Source organism: Dunckerocampus dactyliophorus, chromosome 16, assembly GCF_027744805.1.
Source record: "Dunckerocampus dactyliophorus isolate RoL2022-P2 chromosome 16, RoL_Ddac_1.1, whole genome shotgun sequence".
NCBI lineage: Eukaryota > Metazoa > Chordata > Actinopteri > Syngnathiformes > Syngnathidae > Dunckerocampus > Dunckerocampus dactyliophorus.
The window spans coordinates 8072488-8090282 of NC_072834.1; the positions used below are offsets into that span (position 1 = coordinate 8072488).

At 42.0% G+C, this 17795-nt stretch overlaps 1 protein-coding gene across 4 annotated transcripts; it reads right to left on the minus strand.

The window, feature by feature from the left end:
• Positions 1-752: 752 nt before the first annotated feature.
• On the minus strand, positions 753-17767 carry rbm27 (RNA binding motif protein 27). 4 transcript variants are annotated; one of them, XM_054755629.1, is made up of 21 exons: positions 17588-17767; positions 16161-16279; positions 15220-15347; positions 15033-15112; positions 14640-14830; positions 14143-14436; positions 12514-12750; positions 11465-11641; positions 10864-11010; positions 10624-10765; positions 9983-10136; positions 9696-9887; positions 9491-9604; positions 8772-8900; positions 8595-8669; positions 8133-8303; positions 7941-8045; positions 6177-6416; positions 5975-6058; positions 4924-5043; positions 753-2210 (listed from the first exon to the last, which is right to left on the minus strand). In XM_054755629.1, the coding sequence occupies exons 1-21, from the start codon at positions 17644-17646 to the stop codon at positions 2112-2114; spliced, it is 3057 nt and encodes a 1018-aa protein (XP_054611604.1). In that variant the 5' UTR covers positions 17647-17767; the 3' UTR covers positions 753-2111. The 4 variants fall into 4 exon arrangements, with proteins under 4 accessions (XP_054611604.1, XP_054611605.1, XP_054611603.1 ...); XM_054755630.1 differs by having other exon boundaries at positions 753-2207; positions 9491-9607; XM_054755628.1 differs by having other exon boundaries at positions 9491-9607.
• Between the last annotated feature and the right edge of the window lie 28 nt (positions 17768-17795).

The following is a 17795-nucleotide window of genomic DNA, read 5'->3' on the forward strand; positions in this document are numbered from 1 at the left end:
CACACACACACACACACACACACATTGGAAACTGTCATGCAGCATTCTACTCTGAATAAAGCATGAAATCCCTTTTCTCACCCTGGCTTTTTCTTTTTTCTTAATAGGCACTAAGGTCATTCATAATTCAGAGGTCATTGTTTGGGAGCTGTCATCTGTCTGTGTGTGTGTGTGTGTGTGTGTGTGTTTCAGATACTCAGGATTGCTTCTGACGTGTGCCTGCAAAGAGGGTGCAGTGATATTTTGGGGACATCTCTGCCACGAAAACAACACAAGTACACAATAGAACATGTACGTACACACAAATGAGTGGATCTAGTTTGATCAGGTGCTCTGGCATCGACTAAAATGTCTGAAGTGCAAAGAAACAGAGACGACAAAATCATTTAAAGATATTTCCTGGAATGCTTTTGCTTGCTTTTTTTTTTTTTTAAACTTGGCAATATTTTTTGTTGTTGTTGTTGTTGTCCAAATTCAATTGTTTTTTTTCTTTCTGGTTTTGTTCTTTTTCCCCCCCCCCAAGCAGTCCATTCCTTCATCTTTATTGGCAAAAGCAAACATGCTATTATAGTATAGTCATTTAGAAATCCATCTTTTTACAAAGAAAAATAATACATGAAGAAAAATACATCCACATCCTTGCAATATAAACAGTAACAAATCCCAAAACTATTATCCGATAAACTTACATTTGTTTTTTTCTTTACACTACGGCATATTGTGTACAGTAGTAGTAGTAGTAGTAGTAGTAGTACAAAAAAAAAAAATTGGGACAATTCACTTGGTCGTTCTTTTAAAACAAACAGTGACCATGTTCAGGGGAGGGGGGGGGAATGGGACGATGTCGTCAGTCAACAGGTAAGAAAAGAAATGTGAGTTGATTTGACATGCAGGAGGTTCAGTGACTATTATGTTGGTTTTTCCACTCAGTTTAGTTGAATAAGGATTCATGTGACTCTTCATCGGGGTACATGGAAGCTGTTAGAATTAGAAAACTCATTTGATTCCTTCTCTCGTGACTAAAAAGGCAAAGAGTGGCGATTTATGCCAAACAAAGAAAAAATGTAAGTGTTTGGATGACAAAATGTTTTGTGTTGGAAACAAATGGGATTGAAATTGTGTTTGTTTGACCAGTCACAATTAAAATAACTGGAAAAAAACCCTAAAACAATCTACAGCAGGGCTTTTTGTTGTTGTTTTCGAATGACGGATTTGTCTGGCTCACAACCGTGTGTGTTTGCTTTTGTTTCGTTTTGTCTGAGCAAACAAACCAGAGGAAAAAAAAAAAAAAAAATCTAGTGTGGGCCTTTTTTTTGTTTTTGTTTTTTTGCCTTTAGGGGTAAAAAAAATTTGGAAGACAAATTTAATGAAATGGAAAACAAACTGGATCAAAGCAGTGTGTGTGTGTGTTTTTTTTTTTAACCATATTCAGATTAAAATTGGGGGGAAAAAAAAATCTCAAACAAAATCAACATTAATTCCTCTTTCACGTAAATTTACAAAAATGTACAAAAAATTAACTCACAAATCTTGCAAAAAGTCTGTGTAAGGCAAAGAATTAATGTATATCGTTAAAAACGAAAAGAGCTCACTCGCTTTTACAGTCAAACACTTGACAGGGTCATGTGATTCTTGTTTGAGGGAACAGGAAAAGAAATCATGTGAATATTTACACCAATATTGAGTGTAAAATGTCTTTTTTTCTATTTGTTGTTTTGTAGATCTTTCCTAGCCTAACTGCGGTGTGGCTCAGACAGTGGCGCTGGATACTTCCATAGAGAAAAGGTAAGACAAATAAATTAAAAAGTGATGAAGGGGCCACAAGTTACCAAACAAAGTAATTAATTAAATACAGTATGTATAAAAATACCTTTTCACAGTAGACACAAATGTTGTGCATTACTGACAGCCATCACTCCAACTTCATCTAGGTATTTTGTTTCTATATCTATCTCTAAGAACACGTTTCTCAGCAAAAGTGAGACGTTGAGTGGAGGGAACCCTCGAAAAACGCTCAAAAGGAAAGAAGACTTCTTGTTAGTCGGCAAAATGAATGTTTGGAAACACTGGGAAAAGGGCAAAAAGTCCTCTTGGGTCGGATTTTTGCTGGCTCATCGTCGCCAAGATCGGCTTTCGTACTTGTCGTCTTCGTCGTCGTCCTCTTCCTCTTCTTCCTCCTCGCCGGGCAAATAGGAGCTTCCTTCCTTCTGCTGATAAAGGACACCAAAACAAAGTGATGCTCTTTAAAGTCCACATGCCTTTATATACCCGCACCAAACTGCAGAAACCGCGCCTCATTGAACGCATCAGTTGGGTACAAGACATGCTGACAAACAATGGAGGAGGAGGTTTTATCCAAGAGGAGACTGAGGGCCATTGCAGCAAGGTGGACTATACGGCACAACAGGGCAAGCTAACGTTAGCATGTGTGTTTATATTTGCCATTTCTTCATAAGTCATCAACCAACGATTAGCAAACGTTATCTGCTTGGCATGCTAGGAACCCCAAAATAGTCATCATAGTACAGTCGTCCCTCTAGTTTATCATGGCTAATTGATTCCAACCCTAACCGCGATGAGTGAATTCAGCTGTTAGCGTCCGCCCTGGTTAGCGCGTAACGTCAAAAATTTGCACCTCGGTTTGCGTGCAATCTCTGGTTAGCGTAACATGACGCTATGTTACGTCGCCAGTCTATGATGTAATCAGCGGTTGACTCTCAAATGTTAACACAAAACATGTTTTTATACTTTTACAATCATTTTACATGCATAAAACCATTCTAAACGCATATAAATGACGAATGAAACGGATAAATGAACATTTAAGGTCACTTTTCCCTTCATTGAAGACATGACGGTTCCCAAAGACACAATGCGAAAGCCAAGATCAACCACCACCACCTTCCCGTTTTCAGTCCCGTCAAGAATCACGTCTTCAATGAAAGTGAAAGTAACATTAAGTGTTCATTTATCCCTTTCATTCATCATTTCTATGTATTTACATGCATTTCTAATTGGTTTCTGCATGTAAAACTATAATTGTAAAACTACAAAAATGTGTTTTGTGTTAACATTTTTGGCTTTCTGGAACGGATTAATTGAATTTACATTATTTCTTATAAGAAAAGTGTATTCGGTTAGCGTCCGTTTCGGTTAGAGTAGGTCGGACCTGCTAACCAAGGATTCACGGTACATTTCATATTTTCATAGTTAGAGAATAGAAAGCCTGTTAAGGTAATAACACCCCTACACATAATAACGCAAAATAAGGCACAAAGTTCGTAACGTTGAAGTAACACAGCAGTGCAAGTGCGCCCAAAGACGCTCTTGTTAGCCTGTAAAAGTCGTCTTTTTTTCTTGTTGTTACTGTTCTGTATAAACAGCATCAGCATGGCATGGGGGCACTAAGTTGACCCAGCAATTTTGCACCTTTCTAAGGTAGTATCAGAGCCATAACACAGGCAGGATGTCTTGTGTTGAAAGAAATCGTCGCTGCCCACCAAGTATCCGATATCTGCCATATCTACTGTTATGGTTGTGATGGCTGTATTCGACAATGGAACATGGAATGTTTTTTTGGTTTAATTTTATTTTAACAATATGCTGCGGGCTGAAAATGACCCCCGGATGGCCCTTTGGACACCCACGCCCTAGGTCACAACTCGACTGCAGCCCGAAAAGCTCTAAAACCATAAAAGCGGTCTTCCTGAGATTCCTCCTGACAGTCGTCCCCGCTTCCCTCAGACGGAAAAGATGCTCTTTACTTCCGAGGAGCTTGGCCTCGTTTTCCACTGAGAGTTTCGCCCAGTGAAAAATTTAAGAGCGCCGCAGAGAGAGTGAGAAATCTGCGATAAAAAGCGGAAACATCCCAAAGTTTTTCCCCAACTTAAAAGCTGCACAGCTTCCTGTGAATTTCATACAGAAATCCGGCCAAATTGCCCCATCAGTGACAGTAAATCTGTCACGTATCTTCATCTATCTTCATGTGCCTTTTATGCAGAAGCCAGCAATTGCCCGTATAAAATGCTTGTCGGACAACTGCTTTCAACACAACAAAGCAGAGGGGAAGTGAGTGCGACTGTTGATCTTCAAAGGCAACTTTTAACTATTCCTGTACAAAAAAGAATTGTCCCACCTCTGTTACAGCCCTGACACCCCCCCGAAGATCCTCATTGCCTGTTGGTACTGTTTGCTCGTCAGCATTCGTGCCCCAGCATAGTCATTTCTTTTTTCCGCTTTAAACTGGAGTGCTGCAGCTATGAAGCTATGAAATAACACCCCATAGTCACCTTTACACTCGTATTAGCCAATATAGTAGACATAATAACACAAAACAAGACATAATATAGACTTAGCCATACGTGTTCCGAAAGCGGAACACGTATGGCTTCGATGGTGTGGGACTTCTCAATGTTTCAGAGGAAGACATATTCGACAAATGCTCCAAATGCTCTGCAAACATTCTGAGATGATGGAAAAAAAACCCCAAACATTGATACATCAAACACCTGAAACAGCAGCATCGCTACGATGTCTGTGGCACGGGGCTTGTTCCTATAGCCGCGGCGTTTGAAAAGTGCAAATAAGTTTGCTAGAGACAACCTGAGGGCTAAAGCGGTCTGTAATTTCACCATGGTGCTAGACCCCCACCCTTTACCATTGTTGAAGATGCTGGCTTTTGTCGGCTAGTAAACCACTTGGAGCCACGGTCGTTCTTACCTCTAGGTGTGCACAAACTACTACACTTAAATCTAAGGTAAAAAATAATACCTATAAAAAGTTATTAGTTATCGATATCGGCTGAATAGCGAAGTAGGCCTCCAGGAGCAGGAAATTATTGGTATCGTCTTCAAAAAAATGTGTTGCGCATCCCTAGAAACAACCAATAAAAACGAGTTCTAAAATGGCAGCTGACTGTCTTACCGTGTTGTCGTCATCTTTTGACTCCTCTTCCTCTGGCTCCGTCGTGACAGAGGGCGTCTTGGGCTTGTACCAGGAGATCTGCAACACGCGATCTTTGAACTTCGCTCCCTGGTTGGCAGCCTAGACGACACAAATGGCAAAGTTAGGATGGATTTTAAACCGCTAAAGTTTTAAGTACCGTAAATGTTCCAATTAACGCATCTATTCATTTCGCAGCAGAGTCCCCTAAAGTCACCGGGTGCATGGTGCAAGGGCAAAAAACAGCTGTGGCTGTAGGCAACCTCCTATAGTAGTTTTTATCAATTCCAAAAGATGGCAGTAACTGCATTTGTGCAGTAAGCTACATTATATACAGTATATACAGTAAGCTACAGTAAACTACATTATATATGTCACTACCTTGAGCTGCATACACTTGCCGTACTGTTGTTTATAATATGAATGCTGGCTGAGTAGTTTGCTCCTTATCACTATTACAACATTGGTTTTGTTGCTGCTGTAAACTTGTTAACAAATGACCATGTGGTCCAACACAGCTATGTTTTCCTGGTGGCGACCGTGGTTATATATACAGTGGATCTCCATATATTTGCAATTCAGCAGTTGCAACTCGGAAAATTAGCAGACTTTTGGTTAAAAAAAAGAAGTACATTTTGTTTTTTTTCTCTGAAAATTGATAATTTTCCCCCCCAGAAAACACACCTCATCCACTTTAAGTCGGTAATAATTTAAAAACACACGATAAAGCATAATACTAGCAGTACAGCATACATGTATGGCATAACGAGTGTAGTGCTACAGCAGCACTGACGTTTTTACAATCCTGCCTCAAAACTAATTGCCTCCTTCAAATTAATGCCCCATCCTTATTGCAATTTAGGTAAATAAACATCCATCCATCCATCCATTTTCTATGCCACTTGTCCTCACTAGGGTCGCGGGGTATGCTGGCGCCTATCCCAGCTGACCTTGGGCGAGAGGCAGGTCACACCCTGGACTGGTCGCAACCTGGCTATAATTACAGCGTCCGAGTCAAAATAATGTGACTTACATTCTCTGCTTCACTCCGAGTCTTAAAGGTCACGACGACACCGGCGGCGTCCTGGTCACGGAGATCCTCAATATCACCAAAATTCTAGGAATAAAACATACACTGAAGCATAAGGAGCGACAATGTAACCTAACCTAATGTGTATAATCAGTGGGCGGGGCCTATTGTACGTCCTTAAAGCATTACTTAGCCACGTTCTCACCACAAAGTGCTGCATGAGCTCCTCCTTCTCCTCCTGAGTGACCCCCACGATAGACAGGGCTCTGGGTCGGTGGTCTACCACCATGCGGTTGACAGCGCCGCTCCCACCGCGGCCCGGCATGTCACGGCTGCGGCCCCTGGCGCGACCGACGTGCGCTGCGCCGGCTTCCGGCGGCGTCTTCCCTCGCCCCCGGCCACGGCCTTGACCCGTCGGGGATCGTAGGATGCCCAGTTGTGTTGCCTACAAAGACGACCGGCGTTGTTATTATTGTTATGGATAAATACTTAAGTACTAACACTTAAGAAGTAATTAATGTAAAGTACATTAAATAAAAAGACTGCATAATTCAACCTACAATCAAGTAAAACTACTCTCCCTTTAAAAATGCTAGACATACACATAATAGGTCAAATGTATTCATATTGTTCTGAGCAGCCAGGGCCTTTGTGTCACATTCAATTCTATTTCTGGTTCTATGGTTGTCATCGCATTCCTTCGACTTGCTTTCTCCTACTTTTCAATTAGATGTCCTGCCTTGCTCCCTCACTTCCTCATCTCTTTCCGAAACCTCCCAGCCCCACTCTCACTTACTTTACTTCCATTTGGTCCTCTGCTCACTTCTCCCTCACATCGCCCGCCCGTGATTTTCTTCAAATTTTAATGAGAGGGCCTCCATAAGAGGCTGGTGTTTGATTGGGCTTCGTTAGCATTTAGCTCTTCCTCTGGGCTCGCTAAAAGTGGCTGCGCTTTTAATGTGCACAGAGAGGACTGGCTGGGGGGTAATGCATTTTTAACATCTAGCTAATTTAGCAGCCATGGGGGAAGAAAAAAACATGTTAGGCAGGGTGTTACTATCAAAAGCTGTGTTCTGATTCATCTGATGTTGGGACACAACAAGCACACGCTTGTCTTGTGTTTCAGTGGGACGGCACATGTGAGTCTGAGGTGACTCTAAAGTGCTTCCTTAAGATGCAGCTTACAGCTTTTCATGCTAAAAAAAAAAAAAAGTACCACTCAAGCAAGCAGACTGAAAATACATTTTGTTTTTAGAGAGTGGCCATTTTTAGTGATTGACTGTGAAAGAATTCTATTGATTGTGTGGAACCGATTGTTGATTAACTGCATCTTGAAGCAAGTGAGGCAAAATACAGAGCCTACTTTGCTGCAACCAGCAGAGGCGCCGTTGAGTCCGATTCCGAAGTATATCCTAATGTCAGTTATTGGGCGCAAAGTTCAATAAAGTTCAATACTGTAAAGTACTGGTTCATGCTCTAATCCGTAAATTAACTGCATCCTTTAGCTCAGAAAGGTTTTCATTAGTCTCTTAGGCTGAATTGAACTCCTGTAATGAAATTACTTGTAATTAATTGGGATGCACCTGTATATTCACTACCTACTCTTACCTATTACTTCCATCCATCTATTTTCTAATCCGCTTAATCCTCATTAGGGTCGCGGGGGTATGCTGGGGCCTATCCCAGCTGACTTTGGGTGGGAGGCATGGTACACCCTGGACTGGTGGCCAGCCAATCGCAGTACCTATTACTTATTATCAGTATTAAATCATGCATAATCAATTCTCCTGTTATCTACTGTATGTGTGTGATTCAAAATTGTTAAAGTAACATGGAAAATCCCTTTTAAATATGTCTATATGCTATATCACTGTCGGCTATTATATCATTCGGTTTTAAATTGTTGTACACCCCTTGACCTCTTCAAAGCTGTTATGATCCTATATAATACATAGCCAGGTGACTTTACCTCTTTCTGTAGCAGCCCCAGTTTCCTCTTGAGGTCTGTTGTGTCTTCACCAGAGCTCATCTTCTTGTGGAAGTCCAGCTCAGCATCCAGCAGCTCCTTCTGGGCCTGCATGTGAGACATGGACCAAAAATATATATAATGCTATGTTTCTGCCTCATCTGTCAGGAAAATCATACTGAGCGCTCATCTCACGTCAGTCTTCGTCTTGGGCTGGTTGTGATTGGCTTTGGACACCTGGGAGGCTGGATTCATCTCGTTCTGGAGCTGGTCTATCTTTTCGGTCAGCTCCTTCAGGGTTTTCATGATGTTGGCTCTTTCCTCGGGTTTCATGCCTCGGTTCTTCTCCAGACGGTTAATCAGCGCCTGGTACGAAAGGTCAAAATTGGGTATCTCGCCAAAACGGCCCACATGATTGTTTTTAGGTCACTGCATCATCACACAAAAGTATATTGACAAAATAACGACAAAACTGTGATGTATGACTCTGACTTTCTTAGACCTCAGGCAATCTCCTTATGGTCAAGGTTAATCGCCTCCTATAAACTAATCAGCTGAAGAGCTGACCCCATCTATCCGGCTAGCTTGGACCAAAATAGTTTGACTGAACATATCTTTCCTTGGCTTGTGCATTAGCAAGGTGAATACCAGTCTCACCTTCTGACATTCAATCTGCGTCTTTAACATTTCTTGTTTCTTCTTTCGCAAGTCTTGCTGGAGTTTTAACGCCTCCTGAACAAAAACAAACGATATGTTAGACACACTCATTTGGGAAGGCAAATGGCACAGTGAGCTCCAGCAACGTGATGCGTATTAAAAAATTGAGCGACGTGCCTGTTTCTTTTTAAGGGCTTCCTGTGCTTCCAGTGCTTTTGCTGTTTTCCCGAGGCACTTGGAGGACAACTTGAGCGGGTTGGAAGTGTAAGAGGGGCCCTTCTGGGTGTTTGTCAGCGCCGGCGCCACCTAAGTGCCGCACAGAGTCAGGCAAGAGAACAAGAAAGAGAACGTTAGCAACACATTGAGGTCATCGCAAAGCGCCGGGAGACATAGACATGGCAAACAAACAAGACTTCACTTTTAAATGTGATAATGTAATGTACAACATGTTTCATTGCGCAACCGTGCATGTGCTAATGCATGAGCATGTGTACTACATGTTCTGATTTTGTGGATTATGTTCAGCCATTCTGCCTATTTCTATTGCGCAAGGTGACTGTTATCATTAATAACTGGTGGGAGGAACAATCCCATTATTTACACGTTCAACCCCCCCACATTATGCGCCCTGCATGTGCTTGTGCTTGTGCTTGAGAGAGTGTACTGCAAGCTTTGACTTTATGGACTATTTCTGTTTAAGTCTATTACACGGTTATCATTAATAACTGGCAAGTGGAAGAATGCAGGTAATTCTCCATGTCTGTGCGGTACCACAGAGAAAGCGTACCACAGGCTTTGATTTTGAATGGCTCTGGTTATTTCTGTCAGGTAAGTTGGAAGTTATCATTAATACTGTAACTGGCAGGAGGACAACAGATACAGAGATAAAGACGTACGTTGGCAGCTTCCGCGATAGGGTTCTGGTTGTCAGGGGTGCTCGTGGCGCCAACTGCGACTGGTGAGCGATGCTTGTTTAACACGTACACCGCAGGGTTGTGCTGCTTGATCCCCTGCTAACCCAACAAAAAGGTAAAATCACAGTTTATGTTCACCAAAAATAGAGACACCCACTAATGTTTCCTTCCACTCCTGTGACCTTACCTGAGGCCCAGCCACTGTGCTCCCCGAGATCTGATCCAGTGGGTGAACCCCCAGCATGTTGGACTTGCGGTGCCAGCGCATGTTGATGAAGCGGTTATTGAGGACAGCCTCCACGCAGTGCATGGCCCGTCTGGCTTCCTCGTTAGTCGTGAACTGGATCAACGCCGCCTCAGGGTCGCCACCAAACACCACCTGGATGGAGAACAGAAGTAAGAGATAAACAATCATCATTATGTCATTATGTGTTATAGAGAACTTGTCCTTTTTTTTTTCCTTTGCTGTTTTACCTGAATGTTCACGATGGTCCCGAACTTGCTGAAGTGCTCGTTGAGCTTGGTGATGGTGTTGAGGTCAGGTGGGATATTGCGCACCTCCAGCTTGGTGTTCACGTGGAAATTCCTCTTCGGGAAGCCACCCTTGTGCTGGTGGTTAAAGTTTGGCCTAAAGCAAAAATATTTCACAGTAATTAGTGTCGTGCAACAACGATTCTGCCTAAACCCCACAGTTCAAATTTATAATAAATCCAGAAATATTTGGACAATGACTGTGCTTCTATAAATTACTTCCTTACATATCACCATAATTGATTTGAAATACAAAAATGTACATCTGATTGAAGTGAAGACTTTCACCTTTATTTTAAGAATATGCCACTTACCATTCAGGAATTACAGCTGTTTTATTCAGTGGCTCAATACTGTATGGATAAAGTGATGTACCATATTGAGCCAAATGTAAGACAACCGCAAACATAAGACAATTCTCCCTTTCCAAAGACCCGTTATTGGGAAAAAAGAAAGTCAAGGAAAAAATTAATCTTTTTAAATACTGTATTTTCCGTTGTATACGACGCACCGCTGTTTAAGCCGCACCGACTAAATTTAGAGAGAGAAAAAAACATTTGTATAAAAAGTCCTTGCATTCTTACTTTTGCATCCACGGTTTTTTAACCGTTGGCCCCTCAGCTATCGTGCAGCCCAGGGTCCTCTTCCTGTTGTGCTGCTCTGTGTTGAAACTTCCTGGTGTGCTGGCAGTAGTGGCTGGCTCCGTCTGGATCACTATGTTGGCAGCTGGGGGAAGATTTTTTAATTTTTTTTTTTATAATTTAAGACTTAAGCCTTAAGTTAAGATAAGTGTGAATAGTCTAAGAAGTTAAATAACTAGCTACCTCTGCAGCCTTGCCCCTCATTGGATGTGAGGCCAATGAGGTTGGAGCGCTGCGTCTGCACTCGGGGTATGAACTGCCGATACTGGTTGCGACCCGCTCCGGTCAGTCCTGGTGATTCTGGGTTATAGCCCTCTGGGTCGTAGTTATCTGTTGCGTAGGTACACAAAAGTATGCTTTGTGTTAAAAAAAAAAAAAAAAAAAGAGCATGCTGCATACATATATACTGCTTGTAGATCACACATATCACACCGTAATACTTTAATCTCATTTTAAATGGAAAAACTAACAACTATATGCACACATGACAAAAAAAAATAACATTAACTGAATGGGTGGTGTAAAGAATGAAACATGACGACAATGTGACTTTTAAAAAGCAGCACTGCCACCATTTGGTTAACAGACGATACTGCAACTGGAAGACAACGCAGCAATAGAACAAGCAAGGAATTAAAGGGCAAAAATTAATAAAAATGATATACAAGTGAAATATAATGGAGAATTCAACTGAGTGGGCAAAAATTAACAAACGGATGATGAAATCCCTCCGGCCCGCGCCAGCAGGTTGCCTTCAAAACAAAAACAGCTCCAATCTGCTTACATTCAGACTGGGCATATCTTGGGCGGAGTGACACCGATGATGAGGAGGGAGGCGGCGGAGGAGGCAGAGGAAGATTAGGCGGCAATCCCACTCCAGGCGGTCCAATAGGGGGCGATGATGTGATTGCGGATTGGTGGTTGGGGGTTTCGATTCCACTGGTTGTTATCAGTGGAGGTCCTGAGGGAGACAAGCCCAAGCTAATGTCTCTTGGCAGCGAGTCATTTACTCACTGACTGACTCACAGTTATTGTCGCATTGGTTGCTTTACATTACCACTGACAGGTAGGAAGTTGCTTTTTCAGGAGATTCAGAGCAGTAATATACTGGCAGCTATGTTATCATGTCCATCACACCATGCTTGTAAAAAAATAATAATAATCTAACCTTCTTTTCCCTGCTTTTATGCTGCATAAAAAATTTTTTTGGGCCAATTACTAAGAAATATATTGAATACAAAACATTCATTTGGTAAAAAAAAAAAAAAAAATCTTAAATTGTACAATTGACCACATTCTGATAAGGAACATATTTATGTCATAATATATCACATTGCTGAGTCAAAAGAGATGTCAAAAAAAACATCCACATTTTAGATTGAAATGCAATTCTCCAAATAAATAATAATAATCAGTGATTGTTGCATCGTAGTCTGTAATAAATGTAGTATGACCCTGAAATATAACTTATGGCAGTCAGTGTACTGCACCGCACACTGCAAAGTGAACATGTCCAAATTGTGGTCCAAGTGTCTATATTTTGTGTTTGAGCACCAATATATGTTTCCCTTAATGAACCGCAGCTCTCCAGTGCTGACAGCACTCATGACCACCATACTTGACTGTGGGCAAGACACAATTACCTTTGCCAACTATTTAAGACAATAATGGCTGTGTGTCAAGTCATTTTCAGCGGATAGTAAACCTATACTGCCATATAAGCTCTGCACAGACTACTCTAAAATATATCCAAGTTACATTTCTACAGGATTGTCCCTTGAGAAGATGTACTATAAAGAAACTGGTAGTGAGACGTGTATCGACACTACTCACCAGTCAATGAGAAGACACCGGGTGGTGGTGGCTGACCGTAAGGTGGCATTGGCGGTGGGGGTATCCTGAGGGAGGGGGGCGGCTCAGTGATGGGCGGCGGCATGGGCAGGCCAGCAGGGGGCATCACGGGTGGTGGCGGGAAAGGGATTATGTTAGGTAGGCTGACGTCGTCCACGATGAGGGGGTCATTGCCGTGATCAAATGGGCAAAGGTCACCACGGACACAGAATCCCTTTTCTGCATTGGAAGCTTGTGTCAGTACTCATTCCGTACAGTTCTAGAAATACTTACAACAGAAACAATGTGACCTAAGGTTCATAGACAAGTTAGGGTTCTGTGAGGCTAAAGCATACAGTATGTACTCCCCGTCTCATAAGCGAACAGATCCCTCGCGAATGAGCACTGTTAGTGTGATAGCGCCGGCCTTCCGGGGCACTGGATATTTTAAGTCTCTGCTACCTCTGGAGAGGTGTGCTTTTCCCACTCCCACTGGGGACGAGAGCCTGAGTGCTAAACATTAGTGGTCATTAGTGATGACACTAAACAGGACCATCAATAACCCCTGTTGTTTTTTTGCAGATATTGTCACAATATCCAATTATCAATATTGGATCGGGAAATCCCGTAAGTACGCACCACTAATGAATGATGATAATAGCAGTGAGATTTGCTGTGCAGTGTGACTCTGATGAAGATATGTACAGCACAGCGCGAGCTGAGGTATCCAGAACTCTCCTGTAGCGTCATTACCTTTTTCTGTCGTTCCCTTTCTGCACATGTGGCACCATCAGCAGGAAGTACAAGTTAGCGTTTTGGGGAAACGTGCGCGTGAGCTTCCCAGCATGCCTTGTGTTTATGTTGATCACACCATGAATGCGATAGTGGTTAGAGTTGGCGACCCTCTGTTCTTTTGTGGTGTGTGGGTGAGTGTGTGCTACACTACTATTAGCAAACAAAAAAAGATATAAAAGGGTAATATAAATTAAAAAAAAAAACATTTCCTGTGCGACTCAAGCTGACTACAGTATGTTGTATTCTCAGGCCATTGAATCGTTCACAACTGAACGTTCAGTATGTTGTATTAAAATGTATAATGCATTATAATGCAGTTATGTGCTGTACATGGCCTATTTTTGGAGATAAAAATCACAAACGGGTGACTTTTCACAAACAAATAAAAAACATTTTGATCAGAAATCGGCAAATATTCGGGGATCCACTGTATTATATTCTTAATTGTTAATATTATTATTTTTTTGAATAATAGAAAAAACATTTAAAAATCTTAAAACCAAATCTAAACATCATCAGCTTTACAAATGCCATGTCTATTCTGCAGGTCGTGTGAGCTGTGTTAAAGATCTCTATGTCAGTGACAGATGATTGTATCAGCCATCGTAAAGGTAATGTTATTCTTCCCTGAGGGGGTGGGGAAAGGAGGCATCTATTTGAGGCGATTACAGTATTTGTTCAACTGGACGATGCACATAAGACATTAATTGGTGCACAGCGTCTTACAAAACATATTGATCCACTTTGCTCCCCGTTTAAATGCAGTGCCATCTGGTCCAGATCCAAAACCTTGGCTCACACTAAATCTAAACTATAGAATGAGTGATGAGTCCTCACCATCATAATCCCTGCACCGCTGTTTGCGTGGAAGGCTCTTATTGCTGAATGGCTTGCCGATGACGTCTTGTCTCTTTGTGCCATAGTAGCCAGACCAGCTGTCTGTGGTTCCGTCGGGCATGTGCGCCAGTGTTGCCACGGGAAGGCCTCCGAGCCCCGGCGGGCCGCCTGCAGTGGACGAGAAGGGGTGCAGGAGAGGCGAAGTGAGCTGCTGAGGCTGCTGGGAGCCGCCAGTGGTGGACGAGTTGTAGCCGTCCGCATCCTTCCTCTCCACCTCAAACTTGGACTTGAAGTCTGTGAGAGAAGCAACACGTATTAGAGGGCATCATCCATCATAATACACAGATAGGAACAATAGTCAACCTTGAGGATAATAATTCCAGCCTGAAGTGGTAAATCCCCTCTGAGGTACATGCAAAGCGCTCCACATTTTATCTTAAGGTCTCAATAATGTTGAACTTCTTCTCCTGAGCTGCCGTTGTTGTTGTATTTCTCACCTCGCCCCCTGCTCTTTCCCCGGCTGCCACTCCTGCTCCGGCTTCGGCTCCTGCTGTAGCTCCTCCCGCGGGAGCTCCCCCGGCGGCGCTCATGCCGCTCCCGCTCGCGATGGGAGTCGCCACTGCTGCTTTTCCCATGCCGATCAAAGTCCCGCCTCTTGCGCTCGTCCCGCCTCCTGTCATCGCGACTCCTGTGTGGTTAGAAACTTTAAATGGATTCAACCGTAAAAGTGCAGGTTTAAAACAACCAAAATAAGACGCAAAAGCAGCAGCAGAAATTCAAGGAGTTTTCAAGCACTTCCAGGTTTTGTAGTATCAAACGGTGTTTTGGCTCAAGCTGTACTGGCCAATAAGCTCTTTAAGTGTAGTAGGACACTGGAGGCAAAATCAAACCTGGACTCGTTGAAGTCAGAACGGTTCCTCAGAGGGCTTCTCCTCCGCCTGTTTTCTCTCTCCTCCTCTAGAGCCTCAACCTTTTTTGTGTTAAAAAAAAAAAAAAAGAGTTAAAAGGATGTTGTAAAAGGGAATATTCCATCATGTAATGTTAGGTAAGTGAAGAGTACAAAATGACGATACTTACTTCCACAGCATCTGACTTAGCTGCAGGAAGGATGACCTCCTCTTTAGGAGCTTCCTTGGCAACGGGGTTCCCCTGGTAGTTCTTGGTCGTCAGGCATTCAAAAAGTTTATCCACAAAGCCTCCAGTCTCTAGAATGACCCAATAAACAATGATTAGTTTAGTCTGTTGCTGTACTTATCTAATTAATTGTAAACATACAACAGTCCATAGAAACTATCCACTAAATACATACATGGTAAACAGTTATAATAATACAGTTATAATAAGTTATCACCCTCTGGTGGCCGTCTTGAGGAACTACAGTTAAAGCTCTTCAAATTATTTTTTTTTTCCAACCAAAAAATATAAGACCACCACCACTGGCTAGCATATGTTACAAATAGTGGTTTAGAAAAACAAATTGTACACAAAAGAGTCTATATTTTTCATATTTATAAATTAAACAGCATAAAATTTGTCATAAATTTTTGTCTGTTCCTCATGGATGTGGGTATTCACGCATATGTCTGTGGTGTGTACACACACAAAAGCAGACACAAATACAGTCCCTTTGTGAAAATGTTCCACTGATTATCTCAGGTTCTTATTGAAGTTTAAATATTTTTCAAACAAAATAATTTCCCAAGATACTGGTAGTCTTCACACAACTTAGAAATCTGACAGTATTCATATATTTTAGGATATGAACAAGGCTGCCTCATCAATTGCTTGAGTCACAATTTAAAAGGTTTGACTTCTGAGCTGTTTTTATACATTAAATCCTTTCAAAATTTTATATTTTGCACCAGTTCGGGAACGAATGTTTTTTCCAAGCTTTGTTACGCAACTGTCTGAAAGGCATAACTTTGTCCAGTTTTCTGAATGTTGTTATTTTTTGTCACAATGTGATAAATACACAGTATGTCTACGTGCACAGTACAGTGTCTACATGTACAGTATACCTTTTTGCAAGAAGACGTCGAGCTGATCGGCACAGAGCGCTTTGAGCTCCTTCTCCGGTTTGTCCTTCTTCACGAGAGCCACAACATAATTGGCTAATGCAGAGGGATCAGCATCACATCTGCAAATAAGGTAAAACATACATCATGTTTTCATTTAAATGCAAAAACGATAAAGCCCATGTCAGAGACCCTGCACAGCGGTCGCACCAGAGCCTGGCTGTACAGTATTCACCTGGGCCTTTTACAAAGCCGACATTAAAGACAGCGTGAAAGGGCTTAGGATACTATCTCTGAAGGTTAAAAAAAATGCCTGGTCGATTTTGTCCATCCCATTCGGTCGTATTTTAACAAAATACAACATGGAAAAAGCCAGCTACCTCCTAGGGTGGAATATCGTCAAGTTATCCCACCGCTGATTCTTTGGCGGTACCATTTAAACATTTTTACAATTTAAGCTCGTTTACAGGCAGTATGAAAGGGACTTCGGATACCACCTCAGAAGGTGGAAAATTGTCGTGTCTTCATATGGAAAGACAACATGGGGGGAGGGGTAAGCCATTCGCTACCATTTAAACATTCTTACAATTTAAGGGCGTTTACAGGCAGTATGAAACAGGATTAAGATACCACCTCCTATGGCGGAATTTTGCCAGGTTCCATGATGGCGTCATTTCATTTCATTTAAAAAATTTAACTTTACTGTAAAGGGAGAAAACTGCCAGGTCAACTACCCTCATAGAAAAACAGACCTGCAAAATACAATGACATCCAATGCAAGACAGGGGTAGTTATGCAACATTGAGTGTATAATTATGGTGCTATAAAGGTGTTACTTAGATACTTTGGTTATCTTATTAAGTCTGTTGATTAGTATGAATCAAAAATGTGCATCATTATCTTTGTCAAGGAAAAATATGTGATACTGCAGTTGTTTTGTAGCTGATCAGAATGTGTCTGTAATGTTATGGCAAGAGAGCGTATCTCAGAATAGATAAGACTTTATGACACTCACTTCATCTTGTTACAAATGGTGGGAGTATTTGGTAACTACTGTAACACTCGTGGCAAGCTTCCACCCTTAAAAGGTCCTATGTGTACAATCCAGGACATTAATGGGGATGCATGCTATGTTGCAGTTTGGAGACGTGCTACAGGGCTGGGATAAAGTTACATTACCGGGAGCTAACTAAGTTACAAATGGATTACTGTTGCAACTAGTACTAGTAACACAGTAAGTACATGTTATCGTCCAGCTAATGGAAAGTCGAACTGTTTTCCTAAAAAAAAAGAAAGCAAGCGGCCATGGTGCTTTGCTAACTCCTGCAGGAATTGACCATCAGTTTCCAGCAATCCCCCTTCCACTGATGCTCGCCACTAGCTAACTACGTAGCATGCAAGCTAAAATGTCATTACAACTCAACACTCACATTGGCTCCAGTAGTTTTGCCAACCACGACTTCAGGGCGTCCACATTCTCTATAATCATCGTGAGAGAGACGATAAGAGTGCCTATAAAATGAAACGGAGATCCAAAACGCCTGCTTTCATCGTCTATAAATTTATAAGCTTTCAGGGCCTTCTGTCTCTCTCCACTGGCAGGTCGCACAAAGCGGTTTACGGCATGGCAACACACTC